The sequence below is a fragment of the Ixodes scapularis genome, unplaced genomic scaffold (genome assembly GCF_016920785.2).
Source record: "Ixodes scapularis isolate PalLabHiFi unplaced genomic scaffold, ASM1692078v2 PGA_scaffold4__175_contigs__length_147842914, whole genome shotgun sequence".
Lineage (NCBI taxonomy): Eukaryota > Metazoa > Arthropoda > Arachnida > Ixodida > Ixodidae > Ixodes > Ixodes scapularis.
In genome coordinates this window covers 72,715,949-72,733,848 of record NW_024609879.1, presented here as the reverse complement: position 1 = coordinate 72,733,848, position 17,900 = coordinate 72,715,949, and the positions used below count along the sequence as shown (strand labels likewise).

General features: G+C 44.8%; 1 protein-coding gene across 1 annotated transcript in view; it reads right to left on the bottom strand.

Annotated features, from left to right (window-relative positions):
• Nucleotides 1-644: 644 nt before the first annotated feature.
• LOC115310914 overlaps nucleotides 645-17,900 on the bottom strand; it is a 159,543-nt gene continuing 142,287 nt past the window's right edge. The window contains exons 7-9 of the mRNA XM_040214938.1: nucleotides 6,191-6,305; nucleotides 2,585-2,761; nucleotides 645-714 (exon numbers count right to left, since the gene is read on the bottom strand). Coding sequence (XP_040070872.1) covers nucleotides 645-714; nucleotides 2,585-2,761; nucleotides 6,191-6,305 — 362 coding nt within the window. The remainder of the gene's footprint in view (nucleotides 715-2,584; nucleotides 2,762-6,190; nucleotides 6,306-17,900) is intronic.

Here is a 17,900-nt window from a genome sequence, read left to right as displayed (position 1 = left end):
CAATTACTTTATTCAAGGGACGTCATATCCGTAATAATTTTGGTTTTATACTAGCCAAGATTAGAGCACGATTGCACGACATTTCTTTTTTTTTTTTATAATAACGGCAGCATAACTAGTCAACCTAAAATCCAACTGGTTTTGTGTTAGAACATGAAGATGAGCATCGAATTACATGTAACAAAATGATTCAAAGTTTCTGGAATATATATATATATATATATATATATATATATATATATATATATATATATATATATATATATATATATATATATACATACTGTAAACGGACTAAAGTTTCGCGAAGATCTAATTTTCGCGAATTTCGCGAATCACCCGCAATTCGCGAAAAATACGGCCCGCGAACAATTCTGGCAATATGTGAACGCTACGGAAGCTACACTCGATTTGCGAAAATTAGAACCCGCGAATAATTTCAACTTTAGAGCTTTGGCCCGATTCGCGAAAATTTAAGCCCGCGAAAATTAAGTCGTTTACAGTATATTAACACTACACATAGGAATGCGCAACAATATTAAAACACCGCGATTTGCTATCGGCTGTGTAAAGGTAGTAGACTGAACTGTTTATTTATTTATTTTTTGAAGACGAAGATTCGCTGGTTCGCTTTCTTGCAAGTATTATTTGGCCTCATTACTCAGCTGCATTTCCTTGGTTTTGGCAGATTCGTAACAACCGGGTCCACGGTGTCTGAAATTGGGTAAATATTTAATGAGGAGCAACTGTCCAGCACTATCCATTTAAAGGAAATATATGACCTATTGGTAATCGTTTAAATAAATTATTCTGGTATAAATCACAGACGTATACATATAAACATTCATTTTGCGCAATCTTTTTTTTTTTTTTTTTTGCACGTTGTTGTTAATGGGTAATTACTCGGTTTTATATAGTCCACCTAAAACCATATTTCTCCGATAGATTTTATATTCATAAAGCAATCCAAAGTTTAAGAAAAATTAAAACAATGCACTGTGCAAATTTAAATGTAAACCCCCAAGGGCGCGGAAAGACAATAATGACTTACGGGCGCCCGAACCGAATCTTCCCATTACGGCCCAGGCATGTAATTAATCCAATCTTTTTTCAGGGGTAAAAAAATGTGCCGCAAAAAACTCGGGTGTGGCCCCGGTTCGCCAGACAAAGGGACACTTGCCGAGGAAATCGAACTCTATATGGTGCTCTTGGACCAGCTTGTTTTCCGTACATGCTCGCGATTAAAGCGCGAGACACATCCGCGAAAAATCCATCCGATCCGACGTCCGATCCGGCAGTACGACTGCCTGATCCGAAAAATTTGGTCGCTTCAGACGTCGGATCGGCGATCCGGTGTGCGTCCAACGTGCCAGATAGTTTCGCACGGCGGACGGATTGTCGGATGCGTCCAGCCAATGACAGCGCAGCTAGCGCGAACGTCATGATGACGTACTGGGTCTGGCGGGACGAACAAAACGGGACGGGCGACGGGAAGGCGGACGCGTGGATCCCGCTGACCGATTCGAGAAAGATGGCCCCGGCAAAGAAGGCACGGGCTAACGAGAACGAGCTTCTAACTTCGGTCTTGTAAGCTATACCGTCAATCTGGGACCAGAGATCTGTGAACGCGGACCTCCGCTGGGGCGCTTGGATCTCATGGACGGAGCCGAACGGATCGTCGTGTCGTATGCAAGGTCGGAAGCGTGTGTCTCAAACTGTTGCGTGCGGCGATTCGGAGCGGCGTTCGGACTGTCGGATCGGACGTCGGATCGGACGAATCTGCCGTCCATGTGTCTCGCGCTTAAGCCGACACAAGGCCTGGGGTCTAAATTTTCTACGTGATCTTCCTCGATCGATTGCGGACAAGGGTTATACCAATACCACCTAAAAGACAAGCACCCCCCTCCCCCTCCCCCCCCCCCCTTCTTCACCATCATCAGTAATGAATCCACGCAGCGCCGACTAGATTATATCAGCGTCGCCGCACATGTGTCATGCGGCCTCTCACCACGAGCGCTATGCTTGCAGACGGCAACGCCAAGAAGCACGTGTCAGTCGCTTTGCAGCGTACCCTCGTGGAGCTTCCACACGTGCGTCTTTTTGAGTGGGTCGGGGATCCACTAACGACTACGTAATGCTCAGGTCTTGTCTTGTAGGTGGTATGAGCTGGGCACGAGTGCTGCATAAGCGTTCGACCGGGACACGTGTTCGATAGAATAAGAGCTTCAACCAAACGCTGACCTAGCGTTCTACTACGTCAGCTGAGCACTGCGTGAGAAACATACACAAATATGACGTGTTGTTGCTGCAGCCATGGGTTTAGTACTTAGCTAAGACGCCAGGGACGCGACTGCTGGGTCGCCTACTCAGTTGCTCAAATGTGAGCACTATGTTAGCATGTTCGGGGCGCCTGAGCCTCAGTGCCACTTGCTAAGCACAGGTGAACTCTTTGGGCGTGACCCCTCCCAGTCTCACGTTGAATAGGTAAACCAAAATGTCTAATATATTTTACATTAATTACATTCATGTTTTAATCATTATAAAAGGCATAAAACGGAAGAAACGTCAATGAAAGTGCGTGAACCTTAGACCATTTATGTACTGGTGTGCAGTGCAATCAGACACTTTTAAAATGTTTTTTTCTTTCCTTGGAGGCTGACCCATAAGGTGACCGTTCTCGTACTTGCACCAACGAGCTCCATCACTTCCTGGTACAAACTGCTTTGGTGGAGGGTCCTCACCGTCGTACACAGAACCCATGCTGAAAAATAAGAAAGACGCGTAAGTGTTCCTAAAAAAACCCGTGCACTGACGTAGATAGAAAATATACACTTAGCATTCCACACTCACATGAATTTGAATAAAGTTTATCTGTGCGCAATAAAGAGAAAATACATCTGCCTAACAGGCGGCACAGTAATAATTGCATAGATTCCGAGAAGTGAAAACATTCAACTATATTTCAAGAATCCACACCATCAATAACTCAAGCAAAACCTCTAACGCAAACGTATAACGCCGACGTCGTAAAAAACAAATCTTATGCATTAAGCTGGAGAACGTGAGTCCTTCAGAATTTCTTCACAAAATATAAAATTCTGCAACTTTGCGTTCCTTCCGCCCCGGACCTGTGCTTGGAGTCCGAGCATGTTTCATATGCTCAGTATGGAGTTTCTGAATACATACTTCGGTAACTATCTGTATGTAGTTATGATTAATATTGTTTGATTAATGCGTTAACACTAATCGCCGCATGACTGGGAAAGGCCGATGGCGTCCATCTGTGGACAAAACAGTAAAAGAGAAAAGTGCGACGCGAGGAGATAAGGAGAGTAATGAAGGACAAAGGCGGGAGGGAGGCGACGTCACTGGGCGGAAGCCAAGGCGCGCGCGGATGCTGAGGCGAGTCTGAACTTGCAGGTGTGCAGAGTGCGTCTGCCTTGGGGAGAACAGAGTGTGAAGCAAGTACCAGCACTGGTCCCGGTAGGCGGTAGAAATTAAAGTAAAATCCATTGGTGGATCCTTAGAGAATGCATTAGCACGACCCTTGGGAAACGTCACACAGGTCCCTCTGTGGGAAACTCTGATACCGACGCCGTTACAAAACCAAAACGAGGCAACGAGAAATATAGAAAACGAAAGAAAAACCCAAAACAGAAAAGTGAAGGGGTCAGCGTTAGCGTTTCCCAAAGGGGCGTTTCGAAGGGTCATGCTAGTGCATTCCCTAATGTCAACCAATCGATTTTCCTTAATGTTTACTGTCTCTCCTGGCCACGTAATTTGCGTAAAAGCTAGGGGAGAAAAAATGTTATGTTTTTTTAATGTTTTAGGCTGTAGATAGGAAAATCAAATTATAGGTGAGGGCAAAACAAGAACCAACGTAATTTACATTAAAACCGTAATACCTTCCAATGGCGTGGTGAGAGCAAAACAATGTTTTCGCCTGTCCAACGCCAAATCCAATTGAGAAATATGAATGCATACAAGCGCGTTTTTTTTTGTTGTTTTGTTTTGTAGCATACGTGTACATCAGGATAGCATTTATGTTTTATTTATTTTTAATAGGAAACACTGAGAAATTAAATTAAGAATTTCGGAGAATAGGGAAACAAACGAAAATAAACTCCGATAAAGTCCGAATTTACGGAAAAAATAAAATCCGAAAAACACCCTCTGTATTTGACAGAAAATAAACTCCGAAAAACACGAAATCTCAAATATAACACATCGAAAAATACATTAACCATATTAGATGACACCACAATCTAAAGCGTGTCGATCACAGGTCCTGGTATAGAGACTACGAAAGAAGGAAGTTCGTTTTTTTCACAGACCGTAGGTGGTATGAGGAAGGGTTGCACAACATATTAGATGAAAACTTTCTTTGGATGCTAAAGTCAATACCAACAGAAACTTAGGAAGAAAAGAAGATGAAAGCATGCCGCTTCGCAGCTCCGAGCTCTGATTGGAAGGAGAGTGATCGGGTAGACGCAATGTATTCTTAATGAGAGCTCGGCGCTCTGTCGTCGCCGCCTGCTCTCATCTGCTCTCCTCTCTCGGTTTATCAAGGAATGCTCATGTTCACTTTAAGTGGAGGCATAGCAGAAGATACAAGCTTTGGGCTTTCAGCCCAAAGCTTGTATTTCTGCTTTGCCTCCTGCTACAAGCAATGTATACGCTTTGGCGGGGACGCTGCAAGCATTGGGCTTTCGGCGTCCCCGCCAAGCAAGCTGGGTCGTGCAGTGTAAACATCGTTCAGAGCACCACGTTCGTGTTTTTTTTTTTTGTAGCTCCGCCGTCGCTCACACGAAATAAATTATATAAAACAAACTTAGTCGGAATACGCTTTGGGAGTTGATAGTTGGGGAGAGAGAAATTTATTTTTATAGTGGTAACACTTACTGTTTATTGCTAATTAGAAAATATATAAATTTAGCAGGCCTCTTTTGTGTGTTACCAGTCAATCAGTTATATACACTGACCACGGTCCCAAATAGATTACGTATATTCAATTGTGGCCGCACAGCGGTTTTGTAAAGAATGTATGGAAAGACCGGGACCCGAAGAAAATATTATTTTGAGAAAGCGAAGTATACGATTAACTTTGTTGGTACAGTTGTTACAGTGCTTTTCTTTTTTCATAATATGTTAGATATAGGATTGACACCTAAGTACTTGTGTGCAGAAATGTATTCAAATGGTCAATTATTAAACGAAAAGGAGGAGAATAAAGACGACCAACAACCAGGTAACAAGTGCGCGCGTGGGGCAGTTGGAGCTTGAACCCCGCGAGGATCGGTATTCGTTTTTTTTTTTTTTTTTACTTTCCACAGCGTATAAAGGGCCTCACATAGAGCACACCGTGATGCCGATTTACATTTTTATGTGGGCTTATAAGTCAGAGACGTTGGAAGCATCTGTATATTTTTATAGATAACACAATAATCGAAACTAATATAAATGAGAAATAATAATGGACGCAGAACTGAACCTTTGGACACACTTTGGCGTTAGAGATATTCTGGTGGTTATAATTTTTAAATGCTTACGAATTGTATGCTGACGAATTGTTCAAAGTTAATCAAAACTGAGTATCCATCTGAGTACATCCGCGTTAATGTTTACTTAATTACGGTTGTATAAGAGTGATGTCTGGGTCACTATCAAACACTTTCGAAAAGTCTAAAAATACAATCAACTTGGTAACACAGTCATTGTAGGGTGGACGTCATATGTGAATGATACTTCCACTTTAGTAAATTTAGTAAATTAAATTAAACAATATGTTAGAGCATTTAAAACGAGACACGTCAATGAAACCGGGCAAAAACTACGTGAGTTTTGTTAATCAGCATCCTTGTGTATACTAAGACCACATTGGCTACTCTCCCATCGTCTGCTAAAATGCCCTGTTCCAAGGAATGTCCGGATGCACTTGCAAGAATAGTTATATATATATATATGTTGGTATTTTTCAAGAACTTGGACTACTCCAGAGGATGCTAATAGTTTAAGTTCGTTGATTTTTTTACAGTAAGTTTCAAATAATAATAACAAATATTTTAGTAGGAGGTAATTATGAGCTATGATGTTGCAAAATTAACCGATTGATTTCTTTTATTTGCTTGTCACTTATTTTGGTTGGTTGATGTGTGCGCACTTTTAAAATGCCAATTGTACGCGAACTTACAGCCTCGATAGCTGGCGAGCAGCACTATAGACGCCGCTGTACGTCTTGGCGTCATCTGTCGCTGCTGCTATGTTGTGGCCAGTCAAACAAATTCCTCCGACCTCTGGTTCAATGCCTGAAAATTGTATTATTAGCGTCAGGGATATACATTTCCGGCTTAGGAAAAAAAAAAAACTTAAGTCACTGAGGTATAAAATGTTTCTCCTAATAAGTCCTAAATCCTGCACAAGCCAAATCCGTGGACAGATTGAGGAACTTGTTAACGACCGGAAGTTAATGGCTATATCATCGCGAAGAATTTATTAAGTAATGCATCTTTATTTTTGTATATTTAGTTTTCCAAAGCATAAAGTGCTTTGCAAAGGGACCCCCGTCGCCAAAAAATGTCTATCCGTCGGTCCGTGCGTATTCTCATCACGTGACCTGAGGGCGCATGACCTATACCTCAATTCAATTTCCGCGCATAATATATATAGCGTGGCAGTTCGTGTCAGGTGATAAAAAATACCAATTCACTTTTGTCGTGTAGTGACCGAGCCCGAAGTGACAACCAAGCGGCTGCGGTCGAACAACTTTAAGTCTTTTTTAATATGTCAGTGCATGTTTATATTGACAACAACACTAGCGACAAAGACAATACAGAGTTCAGAGATTTAGCATAAATATGCGAGACTACGATACAACATATTCTCATCCTTAAAAAATCACGCAGTAGGTTTGTAACTGATTAGTACGTTACTCCTGTTTATTTATTTATTTACGCTCAAGGCCTGAGGCATTATAGAGGGGAGTGGATTACAGTTCATAAGATAGAACAACATTGTGCAGTTATTAATAAAGACAAATAAGAGGCTCCTAATCACTCAATGATAGCTAAGGCGTTCTTGAAAATATTGTGGTCTTCGATGGCTGCCGTAGGTACGGGAAGGCAATTCCACTCATCTGATGTGCGTGGGAAAACGGACTGAAAAAAAGCATTAGTTTCGCAGAGTGGAATTCCAACCTTAAAAGCATGATCCAACCTGGATGAGATATACGGGGGAGGCAAAATAAAATCGTGGCGCAGATATGGGTGATAAAAGAGCTTGTGAAATAGACAGTCGAAATAATTTACGGCGAGATGCTAGAGTTGCTAGGTTGAGGCTAGATTTCATTGAGCTTATGCTGGCAGTTTTGTTATAGGATAAAACGAACTGAATTATTTGGAACCATTTCAAGTGAACGTATTAAGTTTTCTTGGTAAAAATCCCACACAGATGAAGCATATTTAAGTTTTGAACGGATTAGTGTTCTATATAACAAATGTTTTAAAGACGAAGGGTTTTTTGAAAAGTTACGTCGGATGTGCCCGAGCATTTTGTTAGCGTTGGTAGTAACATACGAGATGTGAGCGTTCCAGGTGAGATCGGCTGTAATGTGAATACCAAGGTATTTGTAAGAACTAGTGACGGCATCAAGGGGACGGTGATTTAGAAAGTAGGTGGGAAAAGTATTTGCTTTTCTAGATACGCGCATATATTTGCATTTATTAACGTTTAGGTCCATATACCATGCTTTGCACCATTCAGAGATGGCATTAAGGTCCGACTGAAGGTTAGTTATATCGTCGTCATAAGTTATTTCACGAAAAACAACGCAGTCATCGGCAAACAAGAGAATGTTAGAAGAAACCCAAGAAGGTCGATCGTTTATGTAGATAAGGAAAATGAGAGGACCAAGAACAGAACCCTGTGGCACACCGGAGTAAACACCAGTTGGCTGCGAGTCAGACTTGTTAGCTGAAACAAACTGTGAATGGTTAAGAAGAAAACATTCAATCCATGTGAGAAGTTTGTGATCAGGGTTAAGTTGGTGTAGTTTATATAGTAAAAGTTTGTGGCATAACTTGTAAAAAGCTTTAGAGAAGTCTAAAAAAATACAATCGGCATATGAGGAATGGTCCAAGAATGATGTTTATTTTATGCGTAAATGATACCAATTGAGCTTCACAGGAGTAAGTTTTGCGGAAGCCATGCTGTGAAGGTGTGAAAAAGCAGTTTGATTCAAGGAATGTAACGATATGCGAAAACAGATTGTGCTCAAGAAGTTTACAAGGAATGCTGGTTAGTGAGATAGGTCGGCAATAGAAGGGAGAAGACTTGCTACCTGATTTATGGAGTGGAATCATCTCCCCGACCTTCCATTCCCCAGGAAGATAACCGTAGTTGAGCGACCGCTGAAAAATCTTAGAAATATAATAGAATAGGCACTTGTAGTTTTCAAAAAATTGGGATTAATTGAATGGCATCCAGGGCACGAAAAAGGTTTAAGTGATTTAATGAGGCTCTCTACACTAGTAGGCTCGATGAGTATGGGAGACATGACGAAAAAGTCAAAGCCATGAGTATCGGGTATGAGGACACCTGACGTTACAGAAAAGTTGCGTGAAAACACTTCATTCAGCACCAATGCACACTGGCTAGAAGGAATTATGTTTCCAGTGCTGTCAACTGAAGTGATCGTATCCTCATCTTTTTGGTTGTATAACACGCCAAAATTTTCTAATGTCGTTTATTAACATTGATGGCAAAGCGCTTTGATGAAATTCTTCCCTAGTATTTTTTAGTGCAGCTGCATATTCGTCGGAGGTATGTTTGTAAGCAGCCCAGCGGGCGTATTACCAGGTAGTATGGCTGATCTATATAAGCGCTTTTTTTATAAACGTTTCAGGTTATGGCTATGCCACAGCGCATAACTATTAGATGTGATGGCGAAAGTGGGAATGTATTTATTAGTTAAATCATTCACTTTAGCCACAAAAATGTCCCAATTAGTTTGTACAGTGCGATTATCAAAGCCATTAAAAAATTATCTGGAAAAATAGACAGTTCACAATTATTTGCTTCAAAATTTGCTTTTGCATAGTTACGAATAGTTTTAATTTTTTTAAGGTTCTTTGGCCGCGACAAGCAAATCTGGAAAGTAAGCTAACAGGGATCGATTAAGCCAGGCAAGTAACTAATCTCGGAGAGAAGATCAGGCTGAGATGTCAAAACAAGATCAAGGGTGTTCGTGACACATTGTGTTGTCCTTGTAGGTTGTTTAATAAGCTGTGTAAAGGAAAATACAGAGCACAAGTTCAAGAATTCAGTGGCTAAAGAGGAGACGGGATGTATACTGGGCGGTTCACTGTTCCATGATATACTCGGAATGTTAGAATCACGAAGCAGAAATAAAAGAAAGGTGGGGTATCGAGATGAAACTATATTAATTACATCATGAAGTTCATCTACAAAACTAGAGGAAACCGTGGGAGGTCGATAACAAACACCAAGAATGATTTTCGTATTACTTACTTAAACGACAGCCCAAACAATCTCAAGGTTGCAAGGAATAAAAAAACACTGGGATCGAAAGTTTTTCGAAATGGCCAGCAAAACACCACCACCTTGTCGCGTTGTGCGGTTTCAGCGATAAACCGAGAAATGCCAAGCAGATAGGAAAATGTCATGATCACGAAAGTGCGGATGCAGCCAGGTCTCGGTAAGTACGATGAAATCAGCATTGCATGTATCGATGGCAGAAGTTAAAGAATCGGGCTTGCTCATAACACGCCAAATATTGCAAAAAAGAATCGTCGATGCATGAGATAAGGAACGTACACTGCCCCTCGCATCCCGCTGTTAATTAAAAATGTAAAACCTGAGAACAATTGAAGCAAAAAGAAAACAACCCTTTACTTATTTGCAAACCCATTGCAAAGTTAACAGTTCAAACAATTCAGTACGTGGAAACATTATTTCTTTAAAGTGCTTAAAGTTAATCGCCGTAGGGGTTTGGAGCCTGCCTTTCTCTTGGTGGCTGAACACGTCCAGCAGGAACCTATTGCTGCTCGGCTGCAGAGACAGTCGGTACCACCAGTGGTGCAGGCTCGGAATCGAAACTGGATGGAAAGCAGCTGAATCCTCCCAAGAAGTAGGCTTGGTGGCAGGCACCGGGTGGACGGTAGCTGGTTCTTCGAGAGGGGAGTCTCTGTGTCAGGAACCGGTACGGGACGGTACGGTGCTCTAGAGGAGCAGTCGGGGAAGCAGTCGAAGCTCAAAGAAGATCAGGTGCTCAATGTGCAACTGGAGTCTCATGGCTCCTTGCTAATGGGTCCCGGGTTCTACTTGGCTGTAGAGGTCTTGAACCCGCAGGAACCTTGGACTACTTTGAAGCGTTCCATGTTCTTCCACCTCCTAGGGGGAAGGATGACGATTCTCGCTGCCCCACCACTTTTTGGGGACGGCTGAAGGAGAGACTCCTTTTGCAGGCAAAAGAAAGTTTGTTTACTCAAGCGAAGACGCCGACTGAGACTTTGATCTTGCGGGCAGCAGGGCGAGTGTCTGTGTATCTTCGGCTACTGTCGTGCTCTTCACGCGCTGGCGCAGTCGCCTGGGCTATACTTCCAGATCTTTAAAAAAGGATGGTGACGCGTGTCCTACGACGTCCAGGCGCGTTCAGGGCAACCTTCCACAGAGCGCCAGAGCCGGGGCAACTCCCGTCGTAGCGTGCGGCAGATAGACGCCCAGGTAGTCGACCACCGCTTGACGAAACGGTCGATGCTCCAGAAGAGCGACTTGCACAATACTGTTAAACATGCTGCGAAGCGTTCTACAAGCCCATTCGCATGGGCCTAGTAAACCGTAGAATGGGCAAGGCGAACGATGCGGTCCTTTAAGAACTGCCTGAATTCACGCGACAAAACCTGGGCCCCGTTATCGCAAACGACTTCGTCCGGGTAACCCTCACGAGCGAACACGGAATGCAGAAAACTGGTAACCGTGCTTGTGGAAACTTCTCCACACAACTGCACTTCAGGCTACTTGGAGAACTATTGAACTAAAGTGATGGCGAACTTGCAGTCCTGTGGTACTTTTTCCATGAGGCCAACGATGTCGTTAGCGGTTTTCTACTACGAAAGTTCTAGTAGATGACGTGGTTGCAGCGGAGTAGCTCCACTCTTTGCAGCTGGTGCAATTTTTGACACCATCTTCTACTTTGCTGGTTTATGCCTGGCTACCAAGAGCTTTCCCGGAGACGCGCCTTGGTCTGAACTGTACCAGAGGGGACCTCGTACGCTCTTGCGATGATCTGCTGAGTGAGGGACCGAAGAACGACGAGATGTTCCCCACGCAGAAGCGAGTTGTCGACAACGGACAGTGCTTCGAAGAAGGTAAAGAATTGCTGGAATCCGCCTTTTGCAAGATCCGACTGCTCGTGCGCCGAACATGGCAGTTTTCGGGACCATCGTGGTTGGCTTCGGCTGCAGACCGAAGGTTGCAGACGAACGAGCGCCGAACGAAGTTTCTCTCTCAAGCCTAATGCCAACGTCGTGTGCCACATATAATTGTTTTTCCCGTGCCACTCCTGGCACCAAGCAGGTTTTTTTTTTGCTTCTCGTCGGTAAAACGTGACACGCAGCGCCGAGAAGCTTGGATAAGGGCTGTGAAGCGTCCATGTGAAGACGGGAGTTTATGGCTGCCGTCATCGTCGTCCCGGCTCTGAGGATTGCATTTTGTGGAAGGTACGTATCTATATAATACATAGCCCAGCGTGTTCCAGCATAGCAGGTACTTCTATGCAGGCCAGTGCCGCCGCTGCGTCAGTAGAACTGTGTGGATGTTCGTTGAGCGTGCTCGCATGCGAGAACTGGAACATTATGACTTTTGGCATGATATTGCCGCGCGCAGGGCTGAGAAAGCAACGCTCGGTCACGGACTTCTAGAAAGTTCACGCTTATTCTTTCCCCAGACGTAGCATCCACAATTTTCCTGCTTTCTTCTTCTAGAAAGTGCGTGTTCATTCTCGCCCAGAGCGCGCGACGCTCGAACCTTCGCCGCCGAATCTTCGAGATTCTGACACACTCTAAATAAGAGGCCGCCCGGGACCTTCGTTGTTCCTTCGTTTGGCGTTGGAAGCGCGCTCCGCTTTTTTGCATATAACTTGCCAGCTGCGAGTCGGTGGGGAGCTTAATCGAACGCGGCACTTCCGTCGACGTTTCGGCCGGAGTCCGGCCTTCCTGATTCCGGCCGGACTCTGGCCGAAACGTCGAAGAATAAATCGCCCGTTGTTGCTGTTTTCACCAAGGGTTTTTTTTAGAGCGCAGCTCTTAGGGGCCCGTTTCCAGCCTGAGCGGCGTCGGCGTCGGCGTCGGCGTCGGCGTAACCGGGGGGGTCACGTACCCCCCGAGGTCACGTGACCCCCAGATCACGTGACCCCCCCGAGGTTATGTGAACCCCCCCGAGGTCAGGTGACCCCCCCCCCCCCCCGAGGTCACGTGACTACCCGCAGGTGACGTGACCCCCTCAGTACCCTTCCCTACTCCTTCTCAAGAGCTGCGCTCTAATTCGGCGTTACAGTGATTTGTAAACGGCCAACCCCAAGATTCTCGGACAGGCGAGCGCCGTTACTACTTACGCCATCTATCGGCCGCCGCTGCGCCGGCGCCCGTAACTCAATGGTCCAAAGCGATCTTTTTTTATACAAAGAAAACTAATCACTCAATCCCTTTGCACTTTTGTGTCACGTTTTAATACGTTGCCCTCAGCCTCCACGAGAATTTTCGTGGTCCTAGGTTTATATTAAGTCTGGCCAAAATGCAACCAAACTTTTACTCATTGGTTCCTATGGCGAACCGCAGAAAAATCATACGTCTTTTCAACATTCGATGCAAACCCTAAGAAAACCACACGATAAATTTAGTTGCATTTTGCTATATATATAGCCAATGTATCTAGCTCCATGGAAACAGTTTTTATTTTCAAATTACTTAAATTTAAAGTGGTTCCCCAGGGCTTTAAATACCAAAAAGAATCCGCAGTTGGTGAGGAGACTCGAGGATTCAGTGACGTTGTTGCGTTCCTAAATACATTTTTTTAGCAACAGATGTAATGCATAACAAAACGGCAACTACACTGAATATTTTCTTAATTGATAAACACAAAACCTAAATGCAGGTTTTTTTTTTTTGTTCTTATCGCGTAATTAGCTCAAATACATTATACTTAAAGCGCTGAATAATTAAGGAGTCAAAGCGTTTTTTGATCCGAACTATCTTTTACAAAGTGTCCAAATTTAATTTCACCAGCTATTCCACTTCCAAGAATGGTATTAAAAATAAAAATGCCAAAATGAGTGGGCGTGGTCCAGACACTTTGGCAAACGGGACATGAAGAGTACCATTTATGGCGACATTTAGCACGCCGTTACTGCTAATTAATCCATCTTATGTAGGTTTGCTTCGCGTGCGCCCAAGAGCTTTCGAAACGGCCCAGTATCTCTTAAGTCATCACAACCTCAGACGTCAAAATCAGGCGAAAAAGGGGTGTGTCCCAGAAATTTGGGCATACGCGCCGCCAATTGTACCATCAATGGCGACACTCAGTACTCTATAAGCCATAATAATGCATCTCCTCCAGTTCTGCGACGCATATACCCAAGAGCTTTTGAAGCGGCCCAGAATTTATTTAGTTATCACACTCCAAAGCTTGCCTCAACCGTCGAAATCGGCAAAAAAAGGGGCGTTTCCCACAAATTTGGGCATACGCGCCGTCCATTGTACCATCAATGGCGACACTCAGCAGTCTGTAATTCATTATAAGGAATCTCCTCTAGGTGTATGACGCGTATGCCCGAGTGCTTTTGAAGCGGCCCAGAATTTATTTAGTTATCGCTCTCCAAAGGTTGCCTCAGGCGTCAAAATCGGCCAAAAAGGGGGCGTTCCCCACAAATTCGGGCATACGCGCCGTCAATTGTACCATCAATGGCGACACTCAGCAGTCTGTAATTCATTATAAGGAATCTCCTCTAGGTGTATGACGCGTATGCCCGAGTGCTTTTGAAGCGGCCCAGAATTTATTTAGTTATCGCTCTCCAAAGGTTGCCTCAGGCGTCAAAATCGGCCAAAAAGGGGGCGTTTCCCACAAATTCGGGCATACGCGCCGTCAATTGTACCATCAATGGCGACACTCAGCAGTCTGTAATTCATTATAAAGAATATCCTCTAGGTGTATGACGTGTACGCCCGAGTGCTTTTGAAGCGGCCCAGAATTTATTTAGTTATCGCTCTCCAAAGGTTGCCTCAGACGTCAAAATCGGCCAAAAAAGGGGCGTTTCCCACAAATTTGGGCATACGCGCCGTCAATTGTACCATCAATGGCGACACTCAGCAGTCTGCAATTCATTATAAAGAATCTCCTCTAGGTGTATGACGTGTACGCCCGAGTGCTTTTGAAGCGGCCCAGAATTTATTTAGTTATCGCTCTCCAAAGGTTGCCTCAGACGTCAAAATCGGCCAAAAAGGGGGCGTTTCCCACAAATTCGGGCATACGCGCCTTCAATTGTACCATCAATGGCGACACTCAGCAGTCTGTAATTCATTATAAAGAATCTCCTCTAGGTGTATGACGTGTACGCCCGAGTGCTTTTGAAGCGGCCCAGAATTTATTTAGTTATCGCTCTCCAAAGGTTGCCTCAGACGTCAAAAGCGGCCAAAAAGGGGGCGTTTCCCACAAATTCGGGCATACGCGCCTTCAATTGTACCATCAATGGCGACACTCAGCAGTCTGTAATTCATTATAAAGAATCTCCTCTAGGCGTATGACGTGTACGCCCGAGTGCTTTTGAAGCGGCCCAGAATTTATTTAGTTATCGCTCTCCAAAGGTTGCCTCAGACGTCAAAATCGGCCAAAAAGGGGGCGTTCCCCACAAATTCGGGCATACGCGCCATCAATTGTACCATCAATGGGGACACTCAGCAGTCTGTAATTCATTATAAAGAATCTCCTCTAGGTCTATGACGCGTATGCCCGAGTGCTTTTGAAGCAGCCCAGAATTTATTTAGTTATCGCTCTCCAAAGGTTGCCTCAGACGTCAAAATCGGCCAAAAAAGGGGCGTTTCCCACAATTCGGGCATACGCGCCGTCAATTGTACCATCAATGGCGACACTCAGCAGTCTGTAATTCATTATAAAGAATATCCTCTAGGTGTATGACGTGTACGCCCGAGTGCTTTTGAAGCGGCCCAGAATTTATTTAGTTATCGCTCTCCAAAGGTTGCCTCAGACGTCAAAATCGGCCAAAAAAGCGGCGTTTCCCACAAATTTGGGCATACGCGCCGTCAATTGTACCATCAATGGCGACACTCAGCAGTCTGCAATTCATTATAAAGAATCTCCTCTAGGTGTATGACGTGTACGCCCGAGTGCTTTTGAAGCGGCCCAGAATTTATTTAGTTATCGCTCTCCAAAGGTTGCCTCAGACGTCAAAATCGGCCAAAAAGGGGGCGTTTCCCACAAATTCGGGCATACGCGCCTTCAATTGTACCATCAATGGCGACACTCAGCAGTCTGTAATTCATTATAAAGAATCTCCTCTAGGTGTATGACGTGTACGCCCGAGTGCTTTTGAAGCGGCCCAGAATTTATTTAGATATCGCTCTCCAAAGGTTGCCTCAGACGTCAAAATCGGCCAAAAAGGGGGCGTTCCCCACAAATTCCAGCATACGCGCCGTCAATTGTACCATCAATGGCGACACTCAGCAGTCTGTAATTCATTATAAAGAATCTCCTCTAGGTCTATGACGCGTATGCCCGAGTGCTTTTGAAGCAGCCCAGAATTTATTTAGTTATCGCTCTCCAAAGGTTGCCTCAGACGTCAAAATCGGCCAAAAAAGGGGCGTTTCCCACAATTCGGGCATACGCGCCGTCAATTGTACCATCAATGGCGACACTCAGCAGTCTGTAATTCATTATAAAGAATCTCCTCTAGGTCTATGACGCGTATGCCCGAGTGCTTTTGAAGCGGCCCAGATTTTATTTAGTTATCGCTCTCCAAAGGTGGACTCAGACGGGAGAGGCCCTTTCGAGCGCACGACACTAGCCGGCCTCCAGGTGAGGCGCTTCGTGTAGAACCTGCCAGGTTGCGCTGGTGTTCGGTTCCGGAGCACTCCTGCCAACGAAGCTCGCGCCAAGCGTAGCTGTTTTTGATATTAGCGGTTCATTAGTGTGGCATTTGAATGCTTCATGGGTGTTTCTACGTGTATGAATAAATTGGTTAAAGCTTACTTCCAGAATTTAGTGAAAACTGGGGTAACCAGTCTTGCATGCTGGCGCGTAGCGCTGCGCATCCGTCTTCTTTCTCTTCGTTTTCATTGCATAGCGACAAAACTCGAACCTATGTAATCACAATGCCAAGCACTTGATAATCACAAAAACAAATTGCAAAAACGACCATAGACACTACAGAAACCATCCGAGAACGTACGCGACGCCATATCCCATGTTACAGTAGCCATGTCCTCCGGATTTCGACAACAGCGCCACTCGCGGCAGTCTGCACTTCTGGCTTCACACGGCCGATGGGACGCCGCCGACATTTTTTCCACTGCCCCTATATTCTAGTTCAGTGTAACTAGAGCGCCGACGTTAGAACGCGCGACTGGAGAGCGCTGCGATAGGAGCGCGCTTACCATTAGAGTGCACGTCACAAGAGCGCATGACCAGTAGAGCGCATGTCACGAGATTGATTACCTTGTCCGAAAAAGAAGCTTTATTGTACGCAAACACTTTAAAGCACACAGAACCACTTGACGATCGATCGGCTGGGTGCAGGAGCCGAGATTGAATGTTATTTCGAATGGTGAAGTTGTGTACATTAGGAAGTGACTTCCAACTCAACCATAACCACATTTTCTGAGTTCCATGTTTGCGAAGTGCTGCTCAACAACACAAGGTGCACCTCACTAGACTGTTTCTTTCTACCACACAAACTTGTGGTGTAGTGGAAAGTCATCACTTGGGCCACTAACTTTAGCGCGTCGGTGTCGTATTGGCCCTCACAGTATTCACAAACACGTTATGAAAGTGCGTCACACACCGCTAACAAATAAATGCGCCCCGCAAACTCAATAATGAGCGGCCGCATCATCGACGTCTGTCCTGAGCCGGCTCTGCATGCCATTCGTGCCTTCTTTTTCTGGACAGCATCTCCGTCGCAGTGCACACCGATGTTGCGATCGCCGGAGTACGGTAGAAGCTGGCCGTGTAGTTTTCGCTTCTTTTTTGTTGCGCGAGCGCTTGCTGCAGCCCAACGCACCACCGTCTTCCATAGCTCCGCTGCAAATCGCGGTCGTCTCAACCACCAGCATGGTCGAAACCGGCGTGCGACGTTCTTCTGTGGCTTAGGTGCAGCCCATGTATAGTACAATGGTTTGTTTTAGGCTTCATCTAGCAGTATGAAGAGTCTAGGACATTTCGGTGCTCGAAATATTTGGTGTGCGGAGTTTTTGTTGCATGGTCATGGAACACAAAGCGACGCAAAGAGTCGCTTTTGTCCTTATTTTACGATTATTCTTTGCCCGAACTTCATTAAAAAATGTCATCTTCTCTTTCTGCTCGACTTTTTAGCAGATACCACCGCCCCACGGGGGTTAGAGCATGTGTTTCTCGCCTCCGACCACAATGAATAAACTTGCACCCCCGTGTAGCGTCTTTTGGAAAGCCGGGATCAGGGACTGCAATGGTGCTCGACGATTCCTCAGGGGCGTTGCTAGCAACGCCGATAAGGTCACAGAGCAGTGAGCACACGCGTTTTGTAAATAAAAGGGGCCCACATTACCCTTTGTGCATGATTATATTTCTTTTGAAGGCAGCTGGCCTCAGACTTTATTACGTATACGACGACTCACTTG